The 26,791-nt window shown below is 34.6% G+C and overlaps 1 protein-coding gene across 2 annotated transcripts in view; it reads left to right on the top strand.

The window, feature by feature from the left end:
- Positions 1 to 26,791, top strand: part of LOC136037106 (PHD finger protein 20-like) — an 80,770-nt gene that overhangs the window by 34,964 nt on the left and 19,015 nt on the right. For both annotated transcript variants that reach the window (XM_065719568.1, XM_065719567.1), the window contains 8 exons: positions 3,311 to 3,405; positions 5,818 to 5,994; positions 10,714 to 11,833; positions 14,558 to 14,675; positions 20,602 to 20,887; positions 21,881 to 21,995; positions 23,728 to 23,811; positions 25,807 to 25,937. In XM_065719568.1, the coding sequence (XP_065575640.1) occupies positions 3,311 to 3,405; positions 5,818 to 5,994; positions 10,714 to 11,833; positions 14,558 to 14,675; positions 20,602 to 20,887; positions 21,881 to 21,995; positions 23,728 to 23,811; positions 25,807 to 25,937 (2,126 nt within the window). The remainder of the gene's footprint in view (positions 1 to 3,310; positions 3,406 to 5,817; positions 5,995 to 10,713; positions 11,834 to 14,557; positions 14,676 to 20,601; positions 20,888 to 21,880; positions 21,996 to 23,727; positions 23,812 to 25,806; positions 25,938 to 26,791) is intronic.

The following is a 26,791-nucleotide window of genomic DNA, read 5'->3' as shown; positions in this document are numbered from 1 at the left end:
AAAATGGAACACACAATTTTCGCCATTTTGGACCACAGGTCTCAAAGAAATGGCTCCGAAACCACTACTTTTAGAAACTGTACCAACATTCAGTATTTTGATGAACGTCAAAAGGCCACTAGGAATTCCTCTCTTGAAATTTTGCATTAATTTGCTCGTATTGATAGAAAGCTTCTCTGAAACAATGAAGAGTTTTTTTCATATTTCAAAGAAAGTGTTAGAGCTATATAAATAATACCTCTAGAAGTCAATCCAAAAATTAACCCTTGAAAATTTCTGAAAGATTTATTCGCCTTGATCTTTCTTCATTTGAGTGTTAACAAAATGCGTACAGAAAATGATTACCTACCTTATAATCTACCCGTACTGTGAAGTATCAACTGAAATTTTGAATTAAATTACTCACACTTGAATTAGTAGCATCTCCGTTGACCAATTCAACCTATTAAATAAGTACTTTCTTTTTTTTATTCCTTCTTCCTATTACATATGCCAATTTTGCCTCTTTCGGGTAGTCCAAATTCCAAATGGCTACATCTATAGCCAAAATAAGTATGTCAACAAAAACTATGCTTCCATTCTATCTGGAAGCAAGTCGACATCGAAAAATATAAAGAACTAGCAGAAGAAAAATGAGAAAAATACGATCTTTTACCCCAAAAGGTCGAAATTTCGGATCTTCGGCTTGGTTTTGAGGCTCGCAGTCCAGTTTCTAAAACTAGTGGCTTTGGTGCCATTTTGTTGGGACTGCTAGATCGAAAATAGTGAGATTGATATGTTACGTAAATGAGACTGGTGAGCCCTGTTTGCCACCCTGAAAAATAGTTATTAAACCAATGAATCTACTTACTTTCATAAAACTTTAGATTTGATCAAAATAAGAATACATCATTATTGGATTCCAAATTTTCAGCAATTAAAATTTAACCTTTTTGTTTGTTGCAGTGTCAATGGCATTAGTATATCTCCATAATTCCTATTAAACCCAAGTTCAAATGCCCAAGATTGCCATTCCTTTAGGTCTAATATACTTTGCACCAGAATGTCAGGCTCTTGGTACAAAAATTGTATTTCTTGAATTTCCGAGAATAAGTCTCTCAACATCGAAAGAATCAAGAAAAACTGCTCACCATATGTAATATCCTTTATCCCTCCAGTGAAAGTACCTATATCTCTTAAATTTATTCAGTAGATTTTGATTAAACGCTCTTTAGAGTCAAGGAGAGCATTTGTCTCTTTCGTGGCAACTATAGAAGACTAAACACACGAACAAAAAATATATCTCTAAATAATCATAATCCTGTAAGAAAACACTTTTGATTAAACGCTCTTTAGTTCAAAGGAGAGGATTTTTGTCTCTTTAATGGCAACAATGGAAGATTAAACACATGAACGGAAAATATATTATAAGCAATTATACTCCTGTAGGAAAATCCTGTGAAATTGGAAGCTAATCGTCCCGCCCAAAAGTTTTTCTCGTCAACAACGGAGTGAAACAAACCAGTTTCATTCTAGTTTACAAAAATAATATAGTTTTGCTGAAATCTAATCATAAGTTATTGTCTATATTACACATGCCCCATTTTTTTATCCAGATGTAACCAGCTTAAGGACTATACGAAATGTAACCCTAGAAACAAAGCCAAAGCCTGACTGTGAAGTTGTTTTGTGAACCCTATGGTAAAAACAATGAGTTCACAATCAATAGAAAATAACACCCACCCGGGTACGCGCAAAAAAAGGAAAGCCATGAAATACTGCTGAAAATACTAGAAAAATAAATTAGCCTAATGAAGTAAGTAAAGAAAAGAAAATAACTTAAGAGAAAAAATTAACGACAACAGATGTATATAATTTAAGTTCCCCGCCTTCTGTCGTAATAGCATAAAAAGATGGGGGTCTGGACATGTTAAGATGTTCTGCACATAGCAACTTGCCTTTAGCATGTACAAAAGGACTTTTGTTTGGTAGAGAAAGTTACCGAGTGCACTGTTCTTCTAAGGTTATTCCTTAGTATGGGCGGAATTTCTCTCTTTGAGAAGTCAAACTTACGGCTTCTTTTTCGTGGTAAGGTTTGGCACTTGAAAAGTTCTGCTATAAATAGAGATAAAAATAAGCATGATGAAATTTTACGATTGATATACTGTATTTGCTGCAGTGTCCATTGTTTTGTTTCATTTTTATCTAAATTGTGTAAAGTTCTGTGAAAGCCCAAGGAAACTTCTAATATTTTCACTGAAGAGCCGAAAGAGCTTGAACTGGTTTTATTGTAGATAAATAAACACCATTCTCTAACCGGATTACAAGAAAGTAATTATGTCATTTCCGCTATAAACAACAAGCTATACCTTTGACTATTTTGACTATGATATCTTAAAACGCTATTGAGTATGGTTCTTCATTCACTGTTGTCAAAACTTGAGTAGTTGATTTTATTCGGACGGGTACTCTTAGTGCTGGCCATTCTGATAAGTCGAAAGTACTATTTTTTGTTCTTGTCATTAATGAATATAAAGAGACAGGGGGCTCCAGGGGAAAATCTCCCTCAGTGAATCCGAAACTCCAAGGAATGATAACGGGTTGAAAAACCGTCGAGGGCAGTTGCTAAGAAATTTATTCTACTGGAAATTACAGTTTCAGCAAGTTTATATAAACACGAGAAAATTATTAACGAGGTAGATGTCATATTTGATCTCGATCATAAACTGCAATACTTGATGGTATCAGAATAGTATTTGGCTCTAAAACTCTAATTCCTCTCCATTTTCGGTGGTGGCACTGTACTGTCGACCGGAGCCAGGATCACAGTTATAGACCACAGACCAAACAGCAATCGAGGCACCGAAAAAGTAAAGGGAGAATTAACGTAAAAATCACCAATGAACTGTTTCCGTTTTTGAAGACTTAAACTAATTTGCCTATTAAGCCCGAGCCCAAGGATTGGGTGCAATGGACTTAAGTTGTGAAGAGGAAAATAGAATAAATTGATGTAGGTTTGTTTGTTTCCTCTTTGCTTATTTGAGAGTCAAATTACTCTTCATTTCTGCACGTATTGAGGGAGGGGTCTAAGATTTATTATATATTTGGTTTCGACCTCCCCTCCTATGAAATGTGTACTTATACCTCTCCCTGTCCTACCTATGAGGTAACTTGTATGCACCTCTCCACCCTTGAAAAGTCGAGTTTAACGCGTTTTTTGAAACTATATTTAGTTCATGGCCTGTTATCGAACTAGACTTTTTAGTTACAACCCCGTTAATACTCATTTTATTTACCATATTGAAATGTTAACTATCTGTATTCTTTGCAGGTGATTCGTATCAAATTCGCTTTTATGATGGGTTTGTTAAAACCTACAAATCTTCAAGAATACAAAAGATGACCGAAGCAGACAAAGAAAGATTGGTATATGCTTACTATTTATAACTTTTATGTTTTGATTTTATTAACCTAAATTTATTTTTTTGTCTTTTTCTTTCCGTGTCAACAATTATTAGATTATCATTGCTATAGAGTAAAATAAGCAAGCTGTTGAATTTCTTTTCTCCAGAGAGAAACATTTTCTGCTGGAGGTGCAACTAATTTTCACAAGGACTGGAATTGGCTTTTTTGCAGTTTTAATTAATAAAATGAGCTTATTTTGATTTTGAAAATGTCGTTTCTAAACACAGGAGTAAGGACACTCTAAATTTTTAAAACTTTTATCAGTTTGGTCACTTGATTTTTCTAAGACTTATAGCTTGTCATTTTACGTGCCGCTAAATAAAGTTGCAAACAGTTCTGAAATTTTATTCAGTTTCCTTCCAAGTTTAGGGATGATGAATTTGTATCATAACTTTTTCTATCTTGCGCATAACTTTTACATTTCCTAGTGATTTGTTAAATCTTCTTAGAACAAATCAGCTGTTGTATTTTAAAAGCTCTTAGGTGGCATTTGTGTTAGTGGTGCTTATATCGTATTCCTAATATGGGCACGCCCAGTCAATTGATACAGTCAGTTTTCAAAATTTTGTTTTACTATCAAGAAAGACACATAATAAGTTGAAATAATTTTTTTTAAATAAAGCTGAAATAAAGACCATTGAAAGTATGATAGCCTCTCCCACATATAAGGTAATTTTTGTTTGTTTTCGGTGCTACAAATGCCAAAAAAACTTGTATCTTATTTAATGTTTTTAATTCCTGTATATTTCCAAGATGAATAGAAGTGTTTCTTAAAAGTATGGAAATTGTGTAAAATCTAAAAATGTGCATATTTCCCCCTCTCCTTACTTAAGTGAACATATTTCTGATATCTCGTCATTAGGAGGCAATAACGCTTTTGAATAGTGTTGAAATATTTGGCTATATTAGAATTTACGCTGGATTGTGTTTTGACCGTACTTGGGCCCAAATTGGCGTTTCATGGCGTTACTTAAAATGGCGATTAGAGCTCAAAATTGCTGTCAAAATGTGCCCTCTAACAATGTCTAAAGTCTTCAGTTTGATGCCATTGCCATTGGGAAGAACTAACCGAAATTTATGGATTTTTGTAGATAGAGGACTGGAACGTTCGTTTTACGGTTCTTGGAAATGTGGAATTATGTGATGTGATTGTTATCAAGATTTCACTGGCATTGATTCTATTTGTTCCTTTTCAAAAATTATGCAAATCTTAATGCCTCAATAACGTATTTAAGTAAGTTTTTAACTTTATGAACATTGTGTAATAGAGATCAGCATAAAAAATGGATTCAGTTTAAATATTATTTTCCAACTTTTTATTTTATAGATTTCCAGTTTCTATTAACGAGGGTGATTGTTTTCTTACCGTTGTTTACCATGAACAATTCAGTTAATATCAGATTGTTTCTGGCTGATGGAATAGTTATGAGCCAAAAAGAGTGTCTTTATTGAATGGACTGATGCTGCTTGCAGCTTTTTTCAGTGTAAAGTTACGGCTCTAAATATACAGCAATTGCTCCTTGATATTAGACTGCATAGTTTGTGCTGGCTATTGTGTCTGTTTGTAGTAATCATTAGCACTGTGTATTAAATCCTGACTTCAGTTAGAAAAATCTTCTTATAATTCTCGTTATCAGTTTTTGTTATTTATAAGTTGTATTTCTTCAGAATTGGTTGTAAAAGTACCTACTACATGTATTAGGAGTTGTCTTAATTAAATGATGCTAAGTTTCAAATTTATTTCCTAAGCATTTTTACATACGACTTGATCGTACACAGTGGATTAGTCTGAATCATAGGGTATCGTAATTATAGAATATATCTCCTGAGAATATTTTCTTATGGTCAAAGCATGAAACCAGTACATTCTTACATCCCTTTTGGAATGGATTGATCTTATATATATTAAGGCAATGCCTGCACAATGGAGGACATAGGGTCTCTTTAAACACCTCCCAAAAGCTCCTCCTTCAAGAAAAGGGTTTTATGCCTTTTGAGCTTTCTCTCCATAATAAAGACTTTTTTTTACCCCCTTCCCTCGAAGGTTAGATCCTGGTGCGTCTGTAGTCATCGTAATTCTTCATGAACTCTTACTCAAATGCTTTCTCAGGTGAACTAGTTTGAATTAGTGTGAATTATGAGAAATGTTCGATAAATAGAGAAATGTTTATGCCAAAAAAGAAGATTGATAAGACTAGAAATAAATGTTATAATCAGATCTGAAAGGGTCTAAAATCGCGAAATTTATGTCTTACATCTTATTTTCCGACTTGTGCGGTAAAAGAAGATTCATACCGAAATTCCCTCTTATACAAGGTGTATATGTAAATGTTTTACTCTATATTAGTATACTAATTTTTTTATGTATATTAGATGTATGATCCCCCGCCAGAGCCTGTATTGGAGCCGTTGGTTAAGTCAGTTTTTGACACGACTGGACTTGGTACAAAAGAAGAAAGACGAGCTAGGAACAAAAAATTAGACGTCGCTTCTCTTTTTAAAAACAAACCTTTTGAGTCAGCGGCAGAAGATACCTTTCATGATAATCAGGTAAAATTGTCAATATAAGCTGCCCCTACCTTTTTTAGCCCTTCTAAAGAATCATACCCATTCATTCCACAGAACGTTTTTGAATTTGTTTGTTTTCGTTAAATAAGTTTTGTTTATAAATATTTTCTCATTTAAGCTGGGATGAAATATGTTTTATGGTTATTGTGGTTGCCCATATTTAATTATAGGGGTTCAGACTATTTCACCGTTTCATTAAACCAATTTTCTTCTCTAGAAATAGATCAGCTTGATATTGATGGCTTATTAACTAATACGATTGGGACTAATGTTAATTTGGTTGATTTAACTTCTTTTTCTAGTTTAAATAGTAATTATGTAACAGATTTTGGGTGTACTGAGGGGAGTGAGAGTCTCTCGGTGCTTTAGCTAAATACCCATTGGCTAACCTCTTTCTATGGTCAACTTAAAATTCTGATGGATGATTTGCAGCCACGTGTTGTTGGTCTGTGTGAGATATTTTTTTGATAGTCGTAATAATTCTGTTTTTGATTTAACTGGTTATTTTTCTGAAAGACTGAACCAGGTTCAGATAGGAAACAGGGGTCTTGCTCTTCCTGGTTTCAGATAGGAAACAGGGGTCTTGCTCTTCCTGGGTCTGATAAATTTTCATATTCTATTCGTAGTGATCTTTATAGGAATGTAGGAGTTTTTGAATCAGTGTTTGTTGAAACTTCAGTCTCATAAAAAAAATTGTTATTGGTGAGGTTTACCGTGCTCCAAGCGGTTTTATTCCGAGTTTCTTAGATATTCTTAATGAACCAAAGGAATTCTTAATGAACCAAAGGAATCCAAATCAGCCATGAGATCGGGTCGTCATGGGTGATTTTAACTGAAATCTTTTGGATGATTTCTCTGTGTTAACTGAAACAACAGCCACTCAAATTGATAATATTTTTTCTTCATTATCAATTCTTAGTAGCTCCGGTAGCTCTTGGTAAGCGGCATTTCAGGTCACTTGCCTATTTTTTCGAAGTTAGCCCTTCCTGAGTCTCTGTCTACGAGAACTGCAGTCCAAATAAGTTTTCTTATCACTTCTGCGAAAAGAACCTGCAAATTTTAAAACTACGTTTGTCTCAACAAGTGTGGGGTAAGTCTGAACGTATACCAGATTTTGATATTTTGCGTTTTGTTTTGCTTTATGATTTGTTTTATTGTTTTGTTTTATATTTCGTTCTGCAATACTTAAACCTGTAACCCCTTATCTTTGCGATGTTGACCAAAAAAAAAAATCGGAGCCTTTAAGCCTTCGGGTGGCTCCCGGTTAACTCAAGAGCTGGAGAATAGAGAGAATTATCTCTGGAAAATTGGAAAGCTTCTTCTCTAGTTCGTTACCTGGATGAATATAAGAGTTACAGGAACGTATTTAAATCACTTATTCGCCGTGCTTAGTCTGATAATTATTTTAGGAAGTTCTCTGACTGTGGAAAAGATGTTAGGAAAACCTGGAAACTTATTAATTCGGTTCTTAAACCTGGCCCTCTCAAATCAGCTCTTCCAGAAAGTCTTTCGATCAATGGCCAGCTGTTATCCGACAGAAATGGTGCTGAAAGTCAACTAACGTCTTATTTCTGAACTTTTGGGAAAACCACTTCAGCAACTATTTTTCCAGCAACTTCGGATCTGGATTACAAGTCGTATTTACGCCTGGCTTGTCTAAAATCCGTGGGGGTTGAGCCCATAAGTGAATCCGAAATTTGTAGGATTGTCCCTTCCCTACAAGGTACTTCGTCGTCTGATCCAGATGATATTTTTACTAATGTTATCAAGTTCATTTTATCAGCAATTGTCTCGCCCTTACCTGAGCTTGATCAAGCTTCTTTTGATTTTGGTATTTTCCCATATTCACTTAACAGGGCAAGAGTAATAGTCCTATTTAAAGTTGGCTCAAGAGTAATCCTTCAAACTATAGACCAATCTCTTTCCTGTCAGTATTCACCAAGATTTTTTAAAAGGCCATGTTTTCTAGACTCATAAGCTTCCTTGATGCAAAACTGTTTCTTCATAATTTTCAGTTTGGGTCTCGTACCAGTCACTCGACTGAGAATGCACGTGCTTCGCTCCTTAGTTTCTTTCACTCAGCCTTAGAGTCTGGTTTAATCCCAGCTTCTCATTTTTTGGACGTATAGAAGGCGTTTGACGCTATAACGCATGACATTCTTCTAGTAAAACTCGGACATATTGGAGTACGTGGAATCGCTTACTCTTGGCTCAATTCTTATCTGTCGAATAGGAAGATTTTTATTGGCGAGAACCCTATAAATGCCTTTAAGTTTGAAAACGGAGTCGCCCAAGGATCTGTCCTCGGACCAATGCTTTTTTTATTTACATCAGAGATCTTTTTTATGCATTAAAGATTCGTGTTCAAAAGTTTTGTTACAGTCTGTCACCCCAGTCGTGTTGGTGAGCCCAAATTCCAGTCAAACTCCGATGACAGCCTAGTTGCCTTCGCTGATGACAGTACGTTAGCTACGGTCGGATTTGGTCAAGTTTCATTGGAAAAAAATCGTCTTGCTCTATTTGAGAGAGTTCTTTCATGGTTTAATGTGAACTATTTGGTTGTTAGCGTTTCCAAGTCTAAATTTTTGTTTTGTTCTAAAATATCTTCACCGTTTCCGAGTATTTGTGTGATACACACGTCACATGGTACTCCCTTTATATCTGAAAGTGGCTCTGTCTGATTCCTTGGGATCCTTCTTGATGAGAATCTCTCTTTCAAATTCCACATTAATGCTTTAAAGGTTAAGATTGTCAGGAATCATGACTTCGGAAGCTGAAGCAAACATTTCCTAGATCTATCTTACGTTTTTTTTCTTTACCTTGATTCAATCATACATTTTTTATTGTACTGTCATTTGGATGCTAACTTTCCAGTCAAATTTGCGGAGTTTAGCGTATCTTCATGATAAAGCCTATTGTAAAGCTGTAAAGACTAGTTGTAAAGCTTGTAAATTTATCTGCTGTTAAACCCCTCTTAATTTCCGTTCAGTTTACTTCCTTGCATGTGCTTCGTTTACTTTTACACGGTTACATGGAACTCTTCCATTTATGTTTTAGCCTCCTATTTTTGTATCTGAAAGCTCTTTATATTACCTGCGATGAAGTGATAATATAAGTGTCGTTGCCACACCCTGTGTTCGATCTGATTTTGGGCCTCTGGTTACTTCTTCAAGAGTATGGAATATGCTTCCAGCTGTTGCTCGGGGCTGTCATTCATTTAGTACATTCAAGCGTCTAGTGGTTGGTTTTTTAAAGGGTATATTTAATTTATAAATAGTTAGAAAATAGCCTTTTTTATTTTTTTTTTTTCATTTTTATACTTTGAATTTTTTCTCAGGGTAGATTTTCTATGCATAATTTCTAAGCTTTTCCAATCTTTGTGCGCAATTTATTGAAAAGCTTAACTTTGGCCTTCAGTCCCATATAAATAGCGACTTTGTTGTGACGTGAAGTATGGATATAATCAAGTTTAAAATGTAGGGTACTGATGGTTTCTGCGGGGTGGCTCTTGATTTTGGTATTGATTTTCTATTTAATTACTTTAGCTTGTTGTATAAATGAAAATTCTCCTCTGGAATAGTGCCAAATATTTTTTGTGAAGTAAACAGATGCTTAAGATAAAGCGAGCTGAACTTTCTCACCTTTGCAATGCAGATAGACTCAATACTGTGTTAATCATTTTTTCAATTATTTGAGCTACTTAGCCTACTTCTGATTAGTTGTCATCCAACGTTATCTAATCTAGTTCTCCCGTTGTGTCTTGTATTATTATTTTTTCAGTCAACATATCTATGGATGTTATATGTGTTGTATAGATGTTATATTGATATTGTAAATGTTTTATTTGTCATTTATTCAAATAATGAAATTGCATCATATATCTCATACAGGAATAAGCCCTCAACTTTCTCGTAGCTGGATGTAGTAAAAGACGACCTCAAGATGAGTAACTCAAATATGACATCGTATGCAATTTATATCAATTCTTTTTTTCAGTACTTGTTTTTAAATTTTATGTGCTTAATCGATTAATAGTTTAATATATGTAAGTTTTGTTTCGTGATTTTCCTACTATACAGGCCATAGAGCCTTTGTGGCATCTCTGATTGTGTGTTTTTTTTTTTAAGAAATAAATATATCTGCATCTTTCTTACCCCCTCCCGTTCTCTTGCTTTGCCCATCTCTCTCTGTGTCTCTTCCTATCTCTCCCCTTTCTTACTCCCTCTCTCTTCCCTTTCCCTGTCTCTTTCTGTCTCTCTTTTTTCCTTTTTTGAATATTTTTCTCTTCTACTTTATTTATGCATGTTCTTTTCTTCTCTAGATTGTACTTTTTGTCTTGAACTCACTGTGGTAAAAGGATTGTTCTGTATAACATATAAACAAAATATAAAAAGAAACACAATGGAGCATTAAGAATGTTGTTTCAATGCTTAACTGACTTTTAGATGCTTATAGGCTATGTTCAAAGACTGATCTTTATTTCAGCTAAGCTTGATAAAGCATAGGAATTTACCTATCTCTTATGGTGTGCTAAGAAAAATGCACGTATAGATTTCTTTGCAGATCCTTTATATATTTTGTATAATAGAACTGAATCTAGATAACAAAATGAAATATACTATTACGTACAGTTTTTCAGCTTATGGTATTAAATAATTTTCTCCTAAATCAGTTGCATATTTATCGTTTGTTCTGTTATAGGTATCACATTCTGCAAGAAGACGACGAACATCGAGTGTCAATTCGTTTTCGAGCGTTTCTTCTTTTCAATCGGATGATAAGTCTTGTGTATTTCCTGTTGCCACAAATTTGAACGCTCGTGATGCGCTAACACCAGTCTTTCTTGAAAAAGCCGCGCGAAGGGAGAGAAGTAAAAGATTCTCTGTTACAGAACTATTTAGTCCACTCCGCCGAGTAAGCTCGCCGAATGAATCTACTGCTTACCCAAGAACTTACGCTAAGACAAGTTTTGGGGAAATTAGGCAACGACCGGATCAAACTTCCGTTGCTTATGGAAACCCTAAATCCAGTGGGAGGAGGTCTGCAGCAATAGCTAGCGTCACACTTTCCTCTGATAGTGAGAGTGATACACCTGAAATTGTTAGTGATCTTCATTGTGGTGAGACGAAGAAAAAGTATTTTAATAAGGGGGGAAGCAATGTCCAAACTGAGCTTTCTAAGTCTATGACTGAGCCTGGAGATACAAAGGCTACGAAACCAATTGCTGTTATAGAACCCACTAGTGATGAGATACAGTTGTTGCCAATGCTGCAACCTCGCAAAGTACAAGAAGAAGTGTCTCTAAGTCTTGCAATTTCAAAAAACAACACCAACGAAAAGTATTTGAAGACAGATGAACTTAAAATTAAGAAGGTCGAAGCTGGCCTTTTAGATAGGAAAAACTTGATGTCAAAAATGCAGCCTCCAGACACGACACTCCCGAAGTTCGGAATTTCTAAAAAGAGCCCAGAGGAAACGCTCTCGATTGAAGAAGAATTAAAGCTGCATAAGGATGAGCCTGGCCCAGTTGATAAGAAATATTTAGCTAAAAAAGTAGAACCTTCAAAAATGCCAACACAGATATTTGCAAATCTCGGAATTGCAGCATTGAAAACTGAAGATAAACCTCCAATGATAGAAGAATTGGACACTCGGAAAGTGGAGGCCGAATTAAATCAAGTTAATGCTAGCGAAGGAATTACACCTAATAAGCTGATAGCTAAGAAGATAATTATCAATAAGGACATTCAAGCGAAGGTTTTCAATGAACAAGTCGTACAATGTGTTTCACGGTCTGACAGTCCAGTAAGCCCAGCTACAGGTTTGTTTTTCTTTGTTTTTCTGTTCAAGATAAGGTTATTTATGACAATTGTTGAACAAGATAAGATAATTTGTAGGATACAATGAACTATCACAAGTCTTGATGGCCTTTTTAATCAAAACAAACATTAAAAAATCTGGCCGCAAATATGAAAAAGACTACTTACTGAATTAGCTTAGTTCCTCCTCCGAATAAGAACTTTCGGACCACTTATTTCAAATGACCACAGAATTTTGAAATTAACGATAACAGATTTTTATTATTAAACGCCTTACACGGTCATGCCGATCAGCGGTGATTCTTGTCATAATAAAATATAAGGCACTATACATATGAAAATCACAGCCATAGCCATCGTCATACATATTTATATGTTGAGTGGATCCTAAATTTGTGGGATCTCTGATTGTGTTTTTTTTTTTAAAGAAATAAATATATCTGCATCTTTCTTACCCCTCCCTTTCTCTTGCTTTGCCCATCTCTCTCTGTGTCTCTTCCTATCTCTTCCCTCTCTCTTCCCTTTCCCTCTCTCTCTCTGTCTCTCTTTTTTTCCTTTTTTGAACACAAAAAAGGAAAATAGAAGATAACAGATTTTTATTATTAAACGCCTTACACGGTCATGCCGATCAGCGGTGATTCTTGTCATAATAAAATATAAGGCACTAGACATGTGAAAATCACAGCCATAGCCATCGTCATGCATATTTATATGTTGAGTGGATCCTAAATTTATACATTGAGATTTAAGTGGGGCCTAAGAAAGAAACTGTAATTCCACTTATTTATGCAGTTGCCACTCCTTTGTATTTTTCCAAGATCTTGGTGTTCAAGTCCTGAGCTTAGGATCTTAGGGAAATCTTATATAAAGCATTACCTACGTCGGCTTTCATATAAAACGACAACGATGCCTCCCCACGACGACTTTTGGAGAGCTTGTGGCCACAGATCTTCCAAAGATGTTCCCACCAGTCTAGCATCTTTCTCAAAGTATCGGCCAAGCGTCAGTTTCTGCCTGCCGCATCCTCTAATACTATGGGGAATCCATCACCAGAAATTGCATGGGAGCCTGTCATCGTCCATACGTGCCATGTAGCCCAGTACTGCGAACAATCAATGGTTGCTTGGTTTTTTCCAGGATGTGTTTGAGGGAGTTATTTTCAAAATCCTTGTAATCGTTACTCAAGATAGTAGTGTATGCGGAGTTTTACCAGACTTTACTTAGTCGGTAAAAGCATTGTATTCATAATTAATGGCTGTTGTAATTTTGTTCTCCAGGCTTTCGTTAGAACTTATGAGGCTTCTATGACACTTCAATTCTGCAACTTCCTCTAGCTCATTAAACACTTCTAATGGTCAATTCTGGTCTCTTCTGACGCAGGTTCCTTTCGTTCAGGAATATTTCTTAAAATCCATCTGGACAATCTGCACTTGAGGCTGTCCGAAAGGAAAAATTTGGGAGGCTGAGGTCCTTGAAATTACGTGCCAACTTAAATTCATCTTGAGGTTGGTCAACTGGCATCCAAAGATCTTTTTCAGCTGATCCGAGGTCTTGAAAGATTGCTCAGTCTTACTGGAAACAAATTTTTATTGTGACTAATTATTAGTAGAACTGTCCTGCATTTCTCGCAGTTTATACCGTAGAATTAACTTTGCGGGTATACAAAATACCTTGGACACAGGTGCACTGACTTTATCTCCCTGTCCGCCAGTTCGATTGTGGTTTTCACATGGACGCAAAAACCGCATGGACTTTTTTTTCTGGATCCATTGAGTTTCACATCTCAATAGTTAATTCATTTCTGAATTCGCCATTGAAGTGGATTTCTTACTTTCGTACTGATCCATGATATAGCGTAGGTATGGTCGTTTTTCCCGTTTTATTATATTCTTTCCATTATATCGTTTTTTTTTCTCAAGATCAATCTAAAGAAAGATTATTTTTTTTGCAGTTGCAAAATTTTGTGCACGTACTTATCGCACACTGGACTGACAGGGCTGCCACTGCAGATTATTTTTATATAAAATTGGTCCCTTAAATTGATAATTTTTCTTTTTAACATTGAGAATAAACATTGGATAAATAGGGATTTAGAGAAATTAAGTCGCATAAGTAGTCAAACATAATACAAACGTAAATTACCACGTGTAAAGAAATCAAAATTAAAAAATAGAAATCGCATTGGAGATCAGTTCTATAAACTATGAGCCTTGTTTTACAGGTGGATTTATTTACCGCTTGTAATTTCAACTTTTAAAAGGCAGACTTCATACGATTTCAATTGTGTAGCAACCGCGCGTTTAGAAATCGTTGATTTTAGCCCATGTAACAGCAATGCCCTCGATGTAACAGTGTAGCCCATATACCAGTAATATCTCCTTAATTCGTCTTCTGATTTTTTTGTCGTTGATTTAATCCTTTTTTTGTAAGCACAAGCGCCATTTAGTTTTATGACTACGAGAGATTGTGCAAATAAAACCGATTCTAAAACCGATTCTAAATAAGAAACTGTTCACATCTGGAGCGGCTTTTCTTTAGATCAGTCCACTGTAACACTACATTAGAAGCAAGTACTCCTGACAATCCAAGCAAGGGTAGAAGATTTTTCTGCAACTCCGATAGTAAAAAAGTAGCCTGGTACTTATTGTTCTTTTAAAATGCCGTTTATTCTCTTCTCAGCTAAATGAATTTCCCTGTAAATCATTTAGATTTTTTCCTTTTTTTAGGGGAGATATTTCTTCATGACCCCGTTTTGCCTGAGGGGTGGATGAAAAGAATAATTGCTGCCAAAAAAATACTTCCTTGTCATAGTTTTGCGAAGAAATGGTCGGTCTCCTTAATTTCGTAAGTATATTTTGATAGTATATTTTTGGTAGGTAGGGTTGTTGTGACCTGGACCTGGGTAAGTGATTTCTTTTCTTCTCTTTCTTAAGTTTTTTTCTTTATTTAATGATATTATAAATGTTTAGGGGTTTGATAAACTCTGAATAAGCGAAGGCTTAAGGAGGGTTAACTGTTTTGTTATGTTGTTCTTGTTTTTACCACGTTTTTTTTCAATTAACCCAGTATTTAATGTAAAAAAACTTAGTGAATCCAAATATGTTAAATTATATGGTTGCTGCTATTATAGTTCTAAGCTATCCTTCAGTATCACTTGGACATCGGGAGGCTGCAACTTAATATTGCTGTCCCCCAAGGTGGCTGTTTCAATATTGAGGCTTTAATGTATTTTCTTGTAATACTAAAAACTGAATCTAGCGTTCGATTCAGTAGCTAAAACCTAGCACTAAAGGTCTCTCTTTGCTTATAAGGGTGTCCTTTGTCAATATCCGAATCAAAAGTACGGAAACTGATAAAAGGGGAAATTTGGCAATTTAACATGGGTTTTTTAGAAATAAAACTACTAGCTTAATTGATAGTGCAGCATTGGCCAGCAGAATAAATAAAAAATAAGTAAATTTTTTATGTTTCAATTGAAGGTGTAAGTTTATTCGCATTCAATTATTATTTAATTTAAAACTTTATTGGGTGTATTTTCAATTGCTGTTATTACTTATATTAGTATAGTTGAGGATAGGCTAGTATGCCAAACATTGGCCTAATGCATATTAAAAAGTAAAAGAAGAGATATGAAAATATATGTAGCTTATCTTTTGGTTTTGGTTTTTATTTTTGGCATGCAAATTTATAAACTTTATCAAACCTATGTAATCGTGAAATTGATTTGCTCTCAAGTTTGCTTTTTTTTTTCTTTTTTTTCTGATAGAACAGTGGTTTTTGGTGTTACGCTAGATGGTGTTTGATTTTTTTTTTCAGAGGTGGACTGGATTCATCTCTCTTATCAGTTGTATGTGTTCGTTAGCTTAATACAACCATTCATACAAAAAAAGAGCAAAGAATGAATGAAATATTGTACCAAAAGTCAGGTAATATCGATTTAAACTATCCTCGCAGATAGTAAAGGAAAAATCGAGCATAATTTTATGGTCTTTTTCTTGAATAGTTTCAATTTTAAATGTGTGGTCTTCGGCGAGGTATGGATGCAAACAGAATAAGATTATTGAAGTAAGGACAGAGCACAAGGAAAATAAAAAGTTATAACAATTTTCAGAGGAATTCCAATTATTTTGGTTATGGTAAAAAGGCTTACTACAAAAGTCAGTGGTCCTGATGATTAAAGTTTACCAAGTAAAAAATTTTCTACCTAGACTTACAACTGCTGTTTTTTGTTGTTGTTTTTTTTTTTTGTTTTTTTTTAACTCGCTCTACCTCAAATTTGTAATTTACTATAGTGATTTCTTCTGAAAAATTAGCAGGGGTGTTTTCAAAGAAAAATACTGAGAAAAAAATAATCCTAAATAGAAGTGCGCTGAACGAAATTGTTTGTTAGGTAATCACTCAGAAATTGGTTTGTCCTCCTTAAATTAATCGATTGACTGGTGTGTGTTCAAGTCTGCTTTACCATCTGGACAAGGGGGGGGGGATAATATGGGTTAGCTTGTCAGGAGGTCGTGAAGTTATTTACTTGAAATCGATACTGCATAAAACGTGTTGTAAAAGGGGTTTTGAAGTGGCGCCAGCTACATTAAAAGGATCACCAATATACAACGAGCATGCATATTTGACATTTTGCATATTTGAGATTTGTGAAGCTGGAGCATTTTACTGGTTGGGAGGTTTTTGTTTTAAAGGGTGCTCCCTTATCAATAAATTTCCATCCGATCGTGATGGGTGTTCCAAAACCGATTTTTGGATTTCATCCTTAGGAAACAGAGCTCGCTTATTTTCTGTTTAGCTTTATTCGTGAAAATGCAGTTAGGATGTGAGCTTGACACCTCTGTTGATTAGTCAGCAACTTCTTTGCTTTTGATATACCGAAGTTGACTGTCCAAAGCCTTTGACCACTCAATAATCCATCTGTAAAGACAAAAAGGCTTGGGTTGGGTGTTCGTGTTTTCAGAAGTATGTTTGTGTTGTAGTATCTTTGACAAGGTATGCAGAGAGTATACTCGCTTGAAGTAGCCTTGTAAACATCAACTTGTAGGAAAGAATCATACAGATATTATGCCAAAACCTTTATCAATTTTAAATGGCAGTTGCCAGATGTTGTATGCTTTTGTCAAGGACTCAAATTCTTCTTTTACCCCGAATGATAATATTTCACTGTTAGGTGATATTCTCCCCACTCCCAGCATTACTTTTAATGCTTACACCCTGCCAAAGTTGCCTCAGAATAAAGCTTTGTTGAGCAAATATGTTGTTAAGGAGTTTGATTTAAAAAAAAAAAAACGTTATTATTTCCCTGTTTTCCTCCTTACGAACGCCGAAAGTTTGAATTTTGAAAAGTTAGTTGAGTTAGAAGCAACAGATAAATTAAACCATAGTGGTATAATTGTGGTTACTGAAGTCCAGGCACAAAATCCAGATCTCCTTAAAATGACTAGTTTCCAGCAGTTTATAAAGCTGCGCCCGGTTGACTACCCACTGGGGAAAAAAGGACGAGGAGTAATGATTTTCGTAAGGGATTGCGTATCTCCTACCCTTATCCATGTGCCAAGACTAGGTGATAGCGATGAAATCCTTTTGATACTATTAAGCCTAAATGCCTGCCTCGGCCTTTATACTAATTTAATCACCTGCTCATTTTGTTATTCACCAAGACAGAATGCTTGCTCTTGTCGTAATTTTCATGATAGGCTACAAGCAAGTATTGACTTTGTGACGACAAAGTATCCCAACTCCGGCATTTTTATAGCAGGCGACGCAAACGAACTAAGTCTTAATTATCTGTGCGAAGATCAGAAGCTTAAGCAAATTGTTGATTTCCCTACTACAAAAGGTGGAACCAGTTTGGATGTTATTTTTACCAACCTTAAAACCTTTTACAATACTCCAACTACCCTTCCTCCCCTCGATGGTAGCTATCATTTCAAGCTACAATTGAAACCACTGCTAGTTTTTAACACAAATTACTCAGTCTCTGAATTTCCGTACCGTCCAATAAGAAGTCAAGGTCTTTTTGATTTTGGATCTTGGATTATGTCTGAGATTTGGGATAATGTTGTGTTGTGTGTAAATCTTAATTCAAAGGTTGGTTTGTTTGAAACAAAATTATTGACACATTGCCAAAAATGTTTTCCAGAGGTTGCCAAGAAGGTATGTTCCTCAGATAAACCTTACATTAATGAAAAACTAAAGGGACTAGTCCATTTGAAACTAAAACTTTTTGTCTTGGAAAGAAAGATGATGCCTTAACCCTCCGTAAACAAATAAATAAAGAAATACGTCGTGCTGCTTCTCGTCATGGTAAGAATAAATTAAATTGCTTAAAAGAGAGCAAACCTCAGCAATGGTTTAAGATAGTAAAAGAAACAGGGAGTCGCTCGTGAAGGAACCTTGATTTTCATCTGGATGAACCGCTTGAACAGGCAGCTAATGAGCTTAAAAAACACCTAGCTAGCATTGTACAAAAGTTCCCCCATCTTTTGAACACCCATCTAATCCCTGAAACTTCAAAGGATAAAATCCCGGAAGTTTCAGCGAAGGAAATAATAAAAAAAAATGAAACACAGAAACTGAAAAAAACTAGTGTTTGTCCCATTAATATCCCAATTGATCTAATAGAAGCATTCTTTGATAAACTGTCAACACCCTTTGTTAGTATTTTTAAATGTGGATGTTACCCGACTTACTTGAAGTTGGCCTATAATACTTCAATCCAAAAGAAGGGAAGCCTGAACGATTTTACTGGAGTACGACCAATCACCTTGACCCCAGTTTTCCATAAAATATACGAGGGTTTCTTAGCTAATTGGTTAAAGGCAGAGGTTCTTGAACTTCTTGACGTAGGACAGTTTGGAAACCTGAAGGAGACATCTACTTTACACTACCTTGTTAGTCTTCTTGACACTATTCTTAAAAACTTTGAAAACTCTGATACTTGGTTGAATCTTTTATTAATTGATCTCCAGAAAGTGTTCGACCTAATTAACCACTTTGTCCTTGTAAATAAACTGCTGATGAGTTTCAAAGTGAGTCCCTTTCTAGTTAAAATCGTTGCCTCCTTTTTAACAAATCGTTCTCAAGTGCTTAAATATAAAATTTTGCAATTCTATCCACTTCCTATCTATTGGGGGTCACTCAGGGAACCCTTTTGGGTCCCACTTTATTCTTTATAATGGTTAATAGCCTCATGACTGACCACTCAGAGCGTTGGAAGTATGTGGACGACCTGTCTGCACTTGAGGGTTGTCGACGAAATATTAAAAGCTCAATTATGACATTACATGACGACGTTGCACAGGAGGCTTCTTTGTCGAAGGTGAACGTTAACGCTAATGAATCGTCAGTTACGACAGTTAATTTTTTTAAATCATTCTCTTCTTTCACAGACCCCATTCCTGTATATAATGTATGTAAATGGGGATGATTTTTTAAAATCATCCCCTTCTTTCACAAACCCTATTTCTCCCAAAATCTCTGTCACATGCATTAAACTACTTGGGGTGACAATTACTGATGTATGTAAGTGGTATGCCTATGTTTAAAACATCCTCAGACAATATCACCTTCGGTTTCTCTTCTAAAACTTTTGATAAAATTCTCTTGCCCCCTAAGGATCTTCTCCTACCTCATTGTTCTTTTACTCGGCCAATACTGGAGTTTGCTTTTCCAGTGTGGCATTTCGGTTTTTCTTCAGAGCATATTTATAAGATTGAAAATATCCAAAAACGAGCACTTAAAATATAACGGCGCAGAGCACTATATAAACGTGAAGGGAAGGTTCCATATTATTATCTACTAGGTAAGTTCAAGCTCACCACGTTGGCCAAGAGAAGGAATCTCCTATGCCTTCGTTTCGGTACCAAAACCCTGTCTGTCCCCCGGTTACGTTCCATCATCCCCGAAGCCTACCTTCCTGCCCGCAACAGACCTTCCTGTATAAAATCGCAAAAAGTCCCCAAAGTGACTCCCATCCCCGCTAAACATGAAAGATATCGGGAGAGTTTTGTTCCGAGTATTGTTGAGCTGTATAATAGCCAGTAAAACTAGTCACTAATTTTATTGTTGTCTATTTATTTTTTCTTTTTGACTTTTCGACTTTTGACTCATTTTTTTTTATGTATTTTGTACAATGGATTATGTTTGACGTAACTCGATATGATATATATATATATATATATATATATATATATATATATATATATATATATATATATATATATATATATATATATATATATATATATATTTATAATAGCATATATTATATATATATATATATATATATATAGCATATTTATAAGATTGAAAATATCCAAAAACGAGCACTTAAAATATAACGGTGCAGAGCACTATATAAATAATCCCTATTGCTAGTCACATGAAAGGTTATTTGACTTCTGGTTCTGTAAAGGTGCACATGTAGGCCAAAAATTATTTTTTGAACTTCATTTACTTCAAGCTTAAGTTTAGATCCCTGCAAACGATAGCTCTTCATCTATTAATTTTCTTCTTAAAATTTTTTATGCGTGATTCTTTTCTAACGACCCAGTGGAGTCGAATCTTATTCAAGATAAAAACTTGCTTCTTGTTTATCTCTAAAATTTACGTGTTGCACTCTATATATGGAAAGTTTTTGTTTGAGCTTGACTATTTTCAAGTTCGTTCTAGTGATAGAGCGTTACTTTTTTGACTTCTTGTTAACTTTTTAATTTTTATGATCCCTTATTTAACCTCTTTTAAACCTTTAATTTTGTCTCTTTTACAGACCATGTGGAGCAAGATTTTATTCAAGGAAATCAATTGCTGATTATTTAGTTTCCAAAAATTTGAATATTCCCATATCTTCTTTCAATTTTGCACTGGGACCTGACCTTCTGCGGCAACTTGGAAAAATTGTTCGAAATCCTCCTAAAAAAGTGAGGAAGCCTCAAGAAAAACCAGTAATATCTAGAAGCATACCTCGGGATGATAGTTTCGTGCCTACACCTAATGATTTCATCTGCCCTGGAAGGATGTGCACTAAGTCGTTCAGAAGTGCGCTGCTATTGCATGTGAGTAGTTGTAGTATTGGTAACATGTGACATAGCAAGAGCTTTTTTGATATTTCAGGCAATATTTACAGAACTGTTTCAAGTCTGCATCACAGGTAATCTCCTCTTGGAGGTACTTGTTATACCACTTTTGGTGGTTTACGAGTGTAACTAGATTCGTTGATGTGGATGAGTATAAGGGGCAGGGCTGGACATTTTTAAATACTGGTATTTTAGGTGAATTTTTATTGCTATTTTTTCTTTAACTAAAAGAAATGGGGGAGGGGGAAGGACACTTTGTTTCAGTAGACTCACTAACTGTTTTTTGAATATTCGTTAAATCCTTTTTAATAAATGTTATAAATTCTCTTGTTTTCTTGAAAGAAAAGAGTATAGTAGTCTTTTAGTATTAATTGTTTTTATTCTCTGTGGGTATTTCTTTTTTCAAAGGTGCCATTTCAATCTTGTTGAACTTTAGACATTATGAAATATAAGAATTTTTTTTACTAGAGTTACTTTAAATACGTAAAATGCTACTATAAGTAGAAGTAATTAAGCACTTGCTTCCAAAGCATTTCAGTAAAAAAAAAAAAAAAAAAAAATTAAGGGGTAAAAATACAGTACTGGAAAAATACTTGGAGCAAGAAATTTAGGTGGCTAGTAGCACCGTTTCACGAATTTTGGGTAACTTTTTCAGTTTCAATTTTAATGCTGCTCAAATTTTCAGTAGAAAGCACTGAATAAATTAATTGCTTGATGCTCTATTGTGAGGGATCTAGCAAACAAATTTATGTATTTATAAATATATTTCAAGATATATGGTTATTTTTAGTAGCAACTAGTGTTCATTTCTTTTCTTCTAAAAACAATACAACTGATGGTGATATAAATTTATCGTTCTTTTCTTATTTTGTTATTCTGAATTTATAGTTTTAAGAGGTATATTTTTTTTTAACTTAGTAACCTTTTTTTTGAATCAGTTATTTGATCGTTATTTTATATAATTCTATTTAGATGCATATTAAGCACCAACATCCAGATATATCGAACATGGACATAAAACTCCCCAAAGTGGCAGATTTGGCATACGCGCGCACTTCAGGGGATGAGGACTTGGTCAAAACTAAAGGTAAATAAAGCTTCAGGTACTCAGTCTTATTATAATGAAATAAGTTCTAATGCTTGTTATTCAGTTTGAATTCTGTGTCTATCCCTATGATTTTTCTTTTTTAGTTTAATTTTATTTCAGTTTACTAGAAAAATATGTACTAAATTAGCGATAAGGCTATTTTATGAATGACTTTCCTGAATGGCCTGTTTATGAATTGAAATTTGTTGCTAGTTTGTTCGGCTATTTTTCAGTTTATATATGTCATGTTGAATTTGCATTTAGTGTTGTAGCATTCTCCTCTTGGATTCTTTTGTTTCTGCTTGTTGTTAACGTAAAACGGGTTATCACTATTAGTGATGGTAATAGAAAAGATTCATAATAATTTTAGGGATTATACCACAGAAGCCGTATGGCTGGATCATTTAAATCTAATCCGTCGTTCAGATTAATGGTTAGACCTAAATTCCATATTGTGTTCTACTATCCAAGAATATGTGTTTTTCTCATTTTCTTCATCTTAATTTCTAATTTGCATCTTAATTTCTTCATCATGACTCATCAGGCATCATCAAGATTCATCGTAAAATAATTAGAATTGCCAAACCACAGTATGAACATTTTTTTTTAAAGTTCTGTACTTCGGAAAAATGTGACATCACTACTACTACTACTAACTTCCTGCAGTACCAAGCCGCTTTTGGCCAACACAGCTGCGCATACGCTCCTCATCCCCTCCCATTCATTCAAAGCTTTGGGACAAAGCACTATCTTTTAATTGGGACATTGGGCTAGTAAAATAAAAAAGAAATGTATGCCATGTACATTTGTATGTGTCAAAAAGTAGGAGCCAAAATACATATATAGTCTTTATTTGTGGACTGAAGTTTTTATTTTGTATCCTTTTTTATTCTGATTAGCGCTATAATTCCTAATATGAGCTGCAAAAAAGAAGAAAAAGAAAAAAAACGACCCCATGTGTCCTGGATTTTGCTTCTTTTTTTTCCCTTTTTCATTTTTGGCATTTTGAATATGGGTAGCTTTACGGGATATTCGAAATGCCGAATTTTAGGCAGTGTTTTCTTTGAGTATGCTTGTAATGCTGGTTATAAGCAGGACTAATTTATTGATTTATTCAATTTCTTTTTGAAAATTTCTAACTTTAAAACACAGATTTGATAAAAACAGCACCTTTATTTATGGTTGTTCAAACTAAATGGTAGTTATTCGCCGCGGCATTTGTCTCAATTTAAATGAAAGGGTTGTAATACGTCTTTTCTTAGCTGAGAAGATTGTCTCTAGGACCCCTCCCTTCTCATTCCGTGGAGCATTATTTTGAAAGTATTAGTGTAAGCTAAAAGGGCCAATTGGCTTCCAAAAATGGAATCTAATTTTATTGTTAAATTTGCCATTACTGAGTTGCGTTTATTGGGTATTTGCAACAAAATAACTGGTTTAAATTGCTTGAAATAATTATGTTTATTATCTTACAGAATTACTAAATTATGCAGGAATCATGCCAACCCTCTAAATTTAATTAGAATATTGCTTATTCCTGTGTTTATTCGTAAGCCAGATAAGATTCATTCCCATATCTTTATATCGCAGATCAAGTGGACAAAGGAAGAAAAAACTTTCATGTTTATATTTAAGTCAGCTTATGGCACATTTTTGAGCTTCAAAATAGCTTAAAATGTTTTAAAGATGAAAGTTTTCTGTGTCTATCAACCTAATGCTTTATTTTCGATTTTAGGCCTGGAAGAATCAACAGCAATGTCTTTTTCAGCACAGTTTCAGCAGTTTTTGGCAAAACGGGAGGAAATTCTTGCAAAATCTGGTTTGTTTTTACTTTTCATTATTTGCTTTCCAACTATTGTGGACTTGTGACTAAAGTGGCTCTAAAAAAGAAGAAACATTGGGTGTAGTAACATTTATCAAAAGTAATCTTTTTTCAAAAATGGTAGTTTGTATGACTGAAGATTATGCCACACCTGAAACTGAACTAGAGCATCGAAACTCATATAGGCTTGTGGTATCTCCCTGACGAACCCTGATTGCCAACATTTATTATTTTTTTGTTATTCTTTTTTTTTCTAATCTAATATTTCTTTCTGCAAGTGTTATATATCTCTTCGGTTCAAAATTAGCAATAATTACTACTACTGCTACTGATAAGGTACTGCAGCACCAAGCCGCCTGAGCCCAACATAGTTCCGCGCGCTCCTTCATCCCAATTTATTCAAAGCCTCTCTCTTTCCACACTCTCAAGAAGTTCTCATTTCCCTTAAACCTTTCTTTACGATGTTTGCAGCATTTGGATTTGTATTAGTATTAGTTTTCCACTAATAATTAAATTGGATAACGTTGATTTCCCACTAAGATAACATTACTAGCCCACTAATAACGTAATCGATAATATCAAATAGAATAGAATAGTTTTATCTGTACAAGCAATCATAGTTTATAATAATAATTCCTATATTTTTCACTGCTAAGAATTTTGAATAAATAAATTCAAAAATAAGAAATAAATAAGATAAGATAAATAAATAAATAGATAAGATAAATAAATAAGAAATAAATAAATAAGAAATTTGCAGATCAAACCCAAACGATGTTCGTGAAGGGACGGGAGTTGTTGGACAGATAATTCCGATTCATAACTTGCATATGTCTGAAAGAATAACTTTAAAGGCTCTTTTTTGTGGTGACTCAAGTTGATCGCTTAGGTAACTTGTGTTGTTGACTTGAGGGCCCCATACAGGGCTCAATAGCATATCATCAGCATCGATAGTCTTGAGATGAAAAGGTTTTCTGTTTTACTTTTGTTAAAGGATTGTAGATATCTTAATGAGACCTAGTTAAGTGTTACAATAGGAGCTTATTTTATCGTAGGAATAGAAATATCATCTTTTCCTTTTTTTAATTTGGCTAGCCCAACAGTTATAAATTATAAATAACTGTCTACCAAAGCCATAGCCTGTGGGAGTCAGGATTTGAGCCCCCATCCAAATTTCTGTCCAACTCGTAAAAACGTAACAAAACGCATATAAACAATGTTTTAATGTTTTCTATATGCAAATTTCTTCTCTGTAGTTCTTGTCATCAATAAATGCCAATAAACAAGGCCGTATCCACATTTTTTTTCGGGGGGGGGGGGGGGTATTTTACAAAAAAAAAATAGCGCATCAAAAATTTGTCTGTGTGCATTTCTGTTACATTTCCCGAGTCGGACAAAAAATTTTAAGGATTCAAACTCCCTAGATCCTCCCCCCTCACCTGGGCACAGCCTTGCCAGTAAATATGTTTTCGATAGTATTACTTGGTAGGTCAATAAAAACATTTAGACGCGTGGCTGAAAACTAAATACCTTTTGATTCTGTAAATTGATTAAGTGAAACAATCTATAGGTCGGGCTTTTGAATGGAACTACAAAAAAGTTCAAAATACAGATTTTTTTTTTATACAAATTAAACATAACGCGATATGATATCTGCAATAAATTGTTCAAATCTCTACTCGTGTACTGTCACTTTATGCTTCAAACTCTAACACATGTTCTCGTGGGTACCCACAATTTTTAGCTGACTCGACATCCGTGCAGCTTATGTCTATGCAGCACAGTTACATTTATACAAATTGTTACAGTAAAAAAAAAGGTTTAAAAATTCTAGGCAGCCTCCTAGTAGATAACCCATTCCATATATACGAGAGCCATTTACAAAATTAATGGGTATGGAATGCATTGTATTTTGTGCATGCAATTAAGAATGGCTAGATGGATATCATTTTTCTTCTGTTAATGCCTGCTCATATGTTTGTTTTCTATTAGAGTCATCTATGATAGTGATAGAAGAACCAGAAGCAGACGTTTCTAATGTGGTTGTTGAAGCAGTTGAAGAGTCAGAAGATTTGGTTCACTGCAAATGTGGATTCTATGAAGAAGATGGATTAATGATACAGGTATCTTCCAATCATCTGACCTTACTTTTTTCATACCTCTTTCTCTTCAACTCCCTGACTTTTGTGATTTTTATTGTTTTTCACAATACAAGACTTGAGCGCGAAGCGGTAAGAATACTTGCCTGTGGCTAGTAAGAACACTTGCCTGTGGCTGGTAAGAACACATGCCTGTGGCTGGTAAGAACGCTTGCCTGTGTCCGGTAAAAACTTTTGACTGTGGCCGGTAAGAACACTTGCCTGTTGCCATGGTAATCTTACATAAGACAAATTTTTAAGGAAACCAAACGAAATTCAAATCAAACTTATTCCAATTGGAAACTGAGTGGGCAGAGTAGTTAGAAATATGAGGTGTATAAATATTTGCATAAGAATAATTACAGTTTCATACATAAAAAAATTTATTTTGAACTCATTTTCAAAATGGACTAAAACATAGAAAATAGCTTTATTTTCGATAATATTGTGAATGAAATCAAGGGGCGCAAAAAGGAATGGGCTTTACATAACTTGATCTGGTTATTTTAACTCGTTTTCCTCAAGTCATTGGCTTTTTTCATTTATGCATGTATGACCTACATCAACTTGATGCCTATGTTATGTAAAGTCCAATTCATTTTGCACCCCTCATTTTCACTTACATTCATAGATTCTCGAAGAAAAATATTTTCGACTTTTTATTCCACTTTGATTTTAGGACTGCCGTTGCTTCAACACAAAACTCTGATAATGAACTTGAAATGTTTAACTATCTAAGACCCAGTACCGTTCTATTGTACCCAATCAAACACCCTGGTTAAGAACTAGAAAGTCAAATTAGTTTTGACCAACTGGTCCGTCGAAACTACCCGAATAGA

Source organism: Artemia franciscana, chromosome 16 (assembly GCF_032884065.1).
Source record: "Artemia franciscana chromosome 16, ASM3288406v1, whole genome shotgun sequence".
Taxonomy (NCBI): domain Eukaryota; kingdom Metazoa; phylum Arthropoda; class Branchiopoda; order Anostraca; family Artemiidae; genus Artemia; species Artemia franciscana.
Note: the sequence above shows the minus strand (reverse complement) of the source record. Positions and strands in the feature narration are given on the sequence as shown.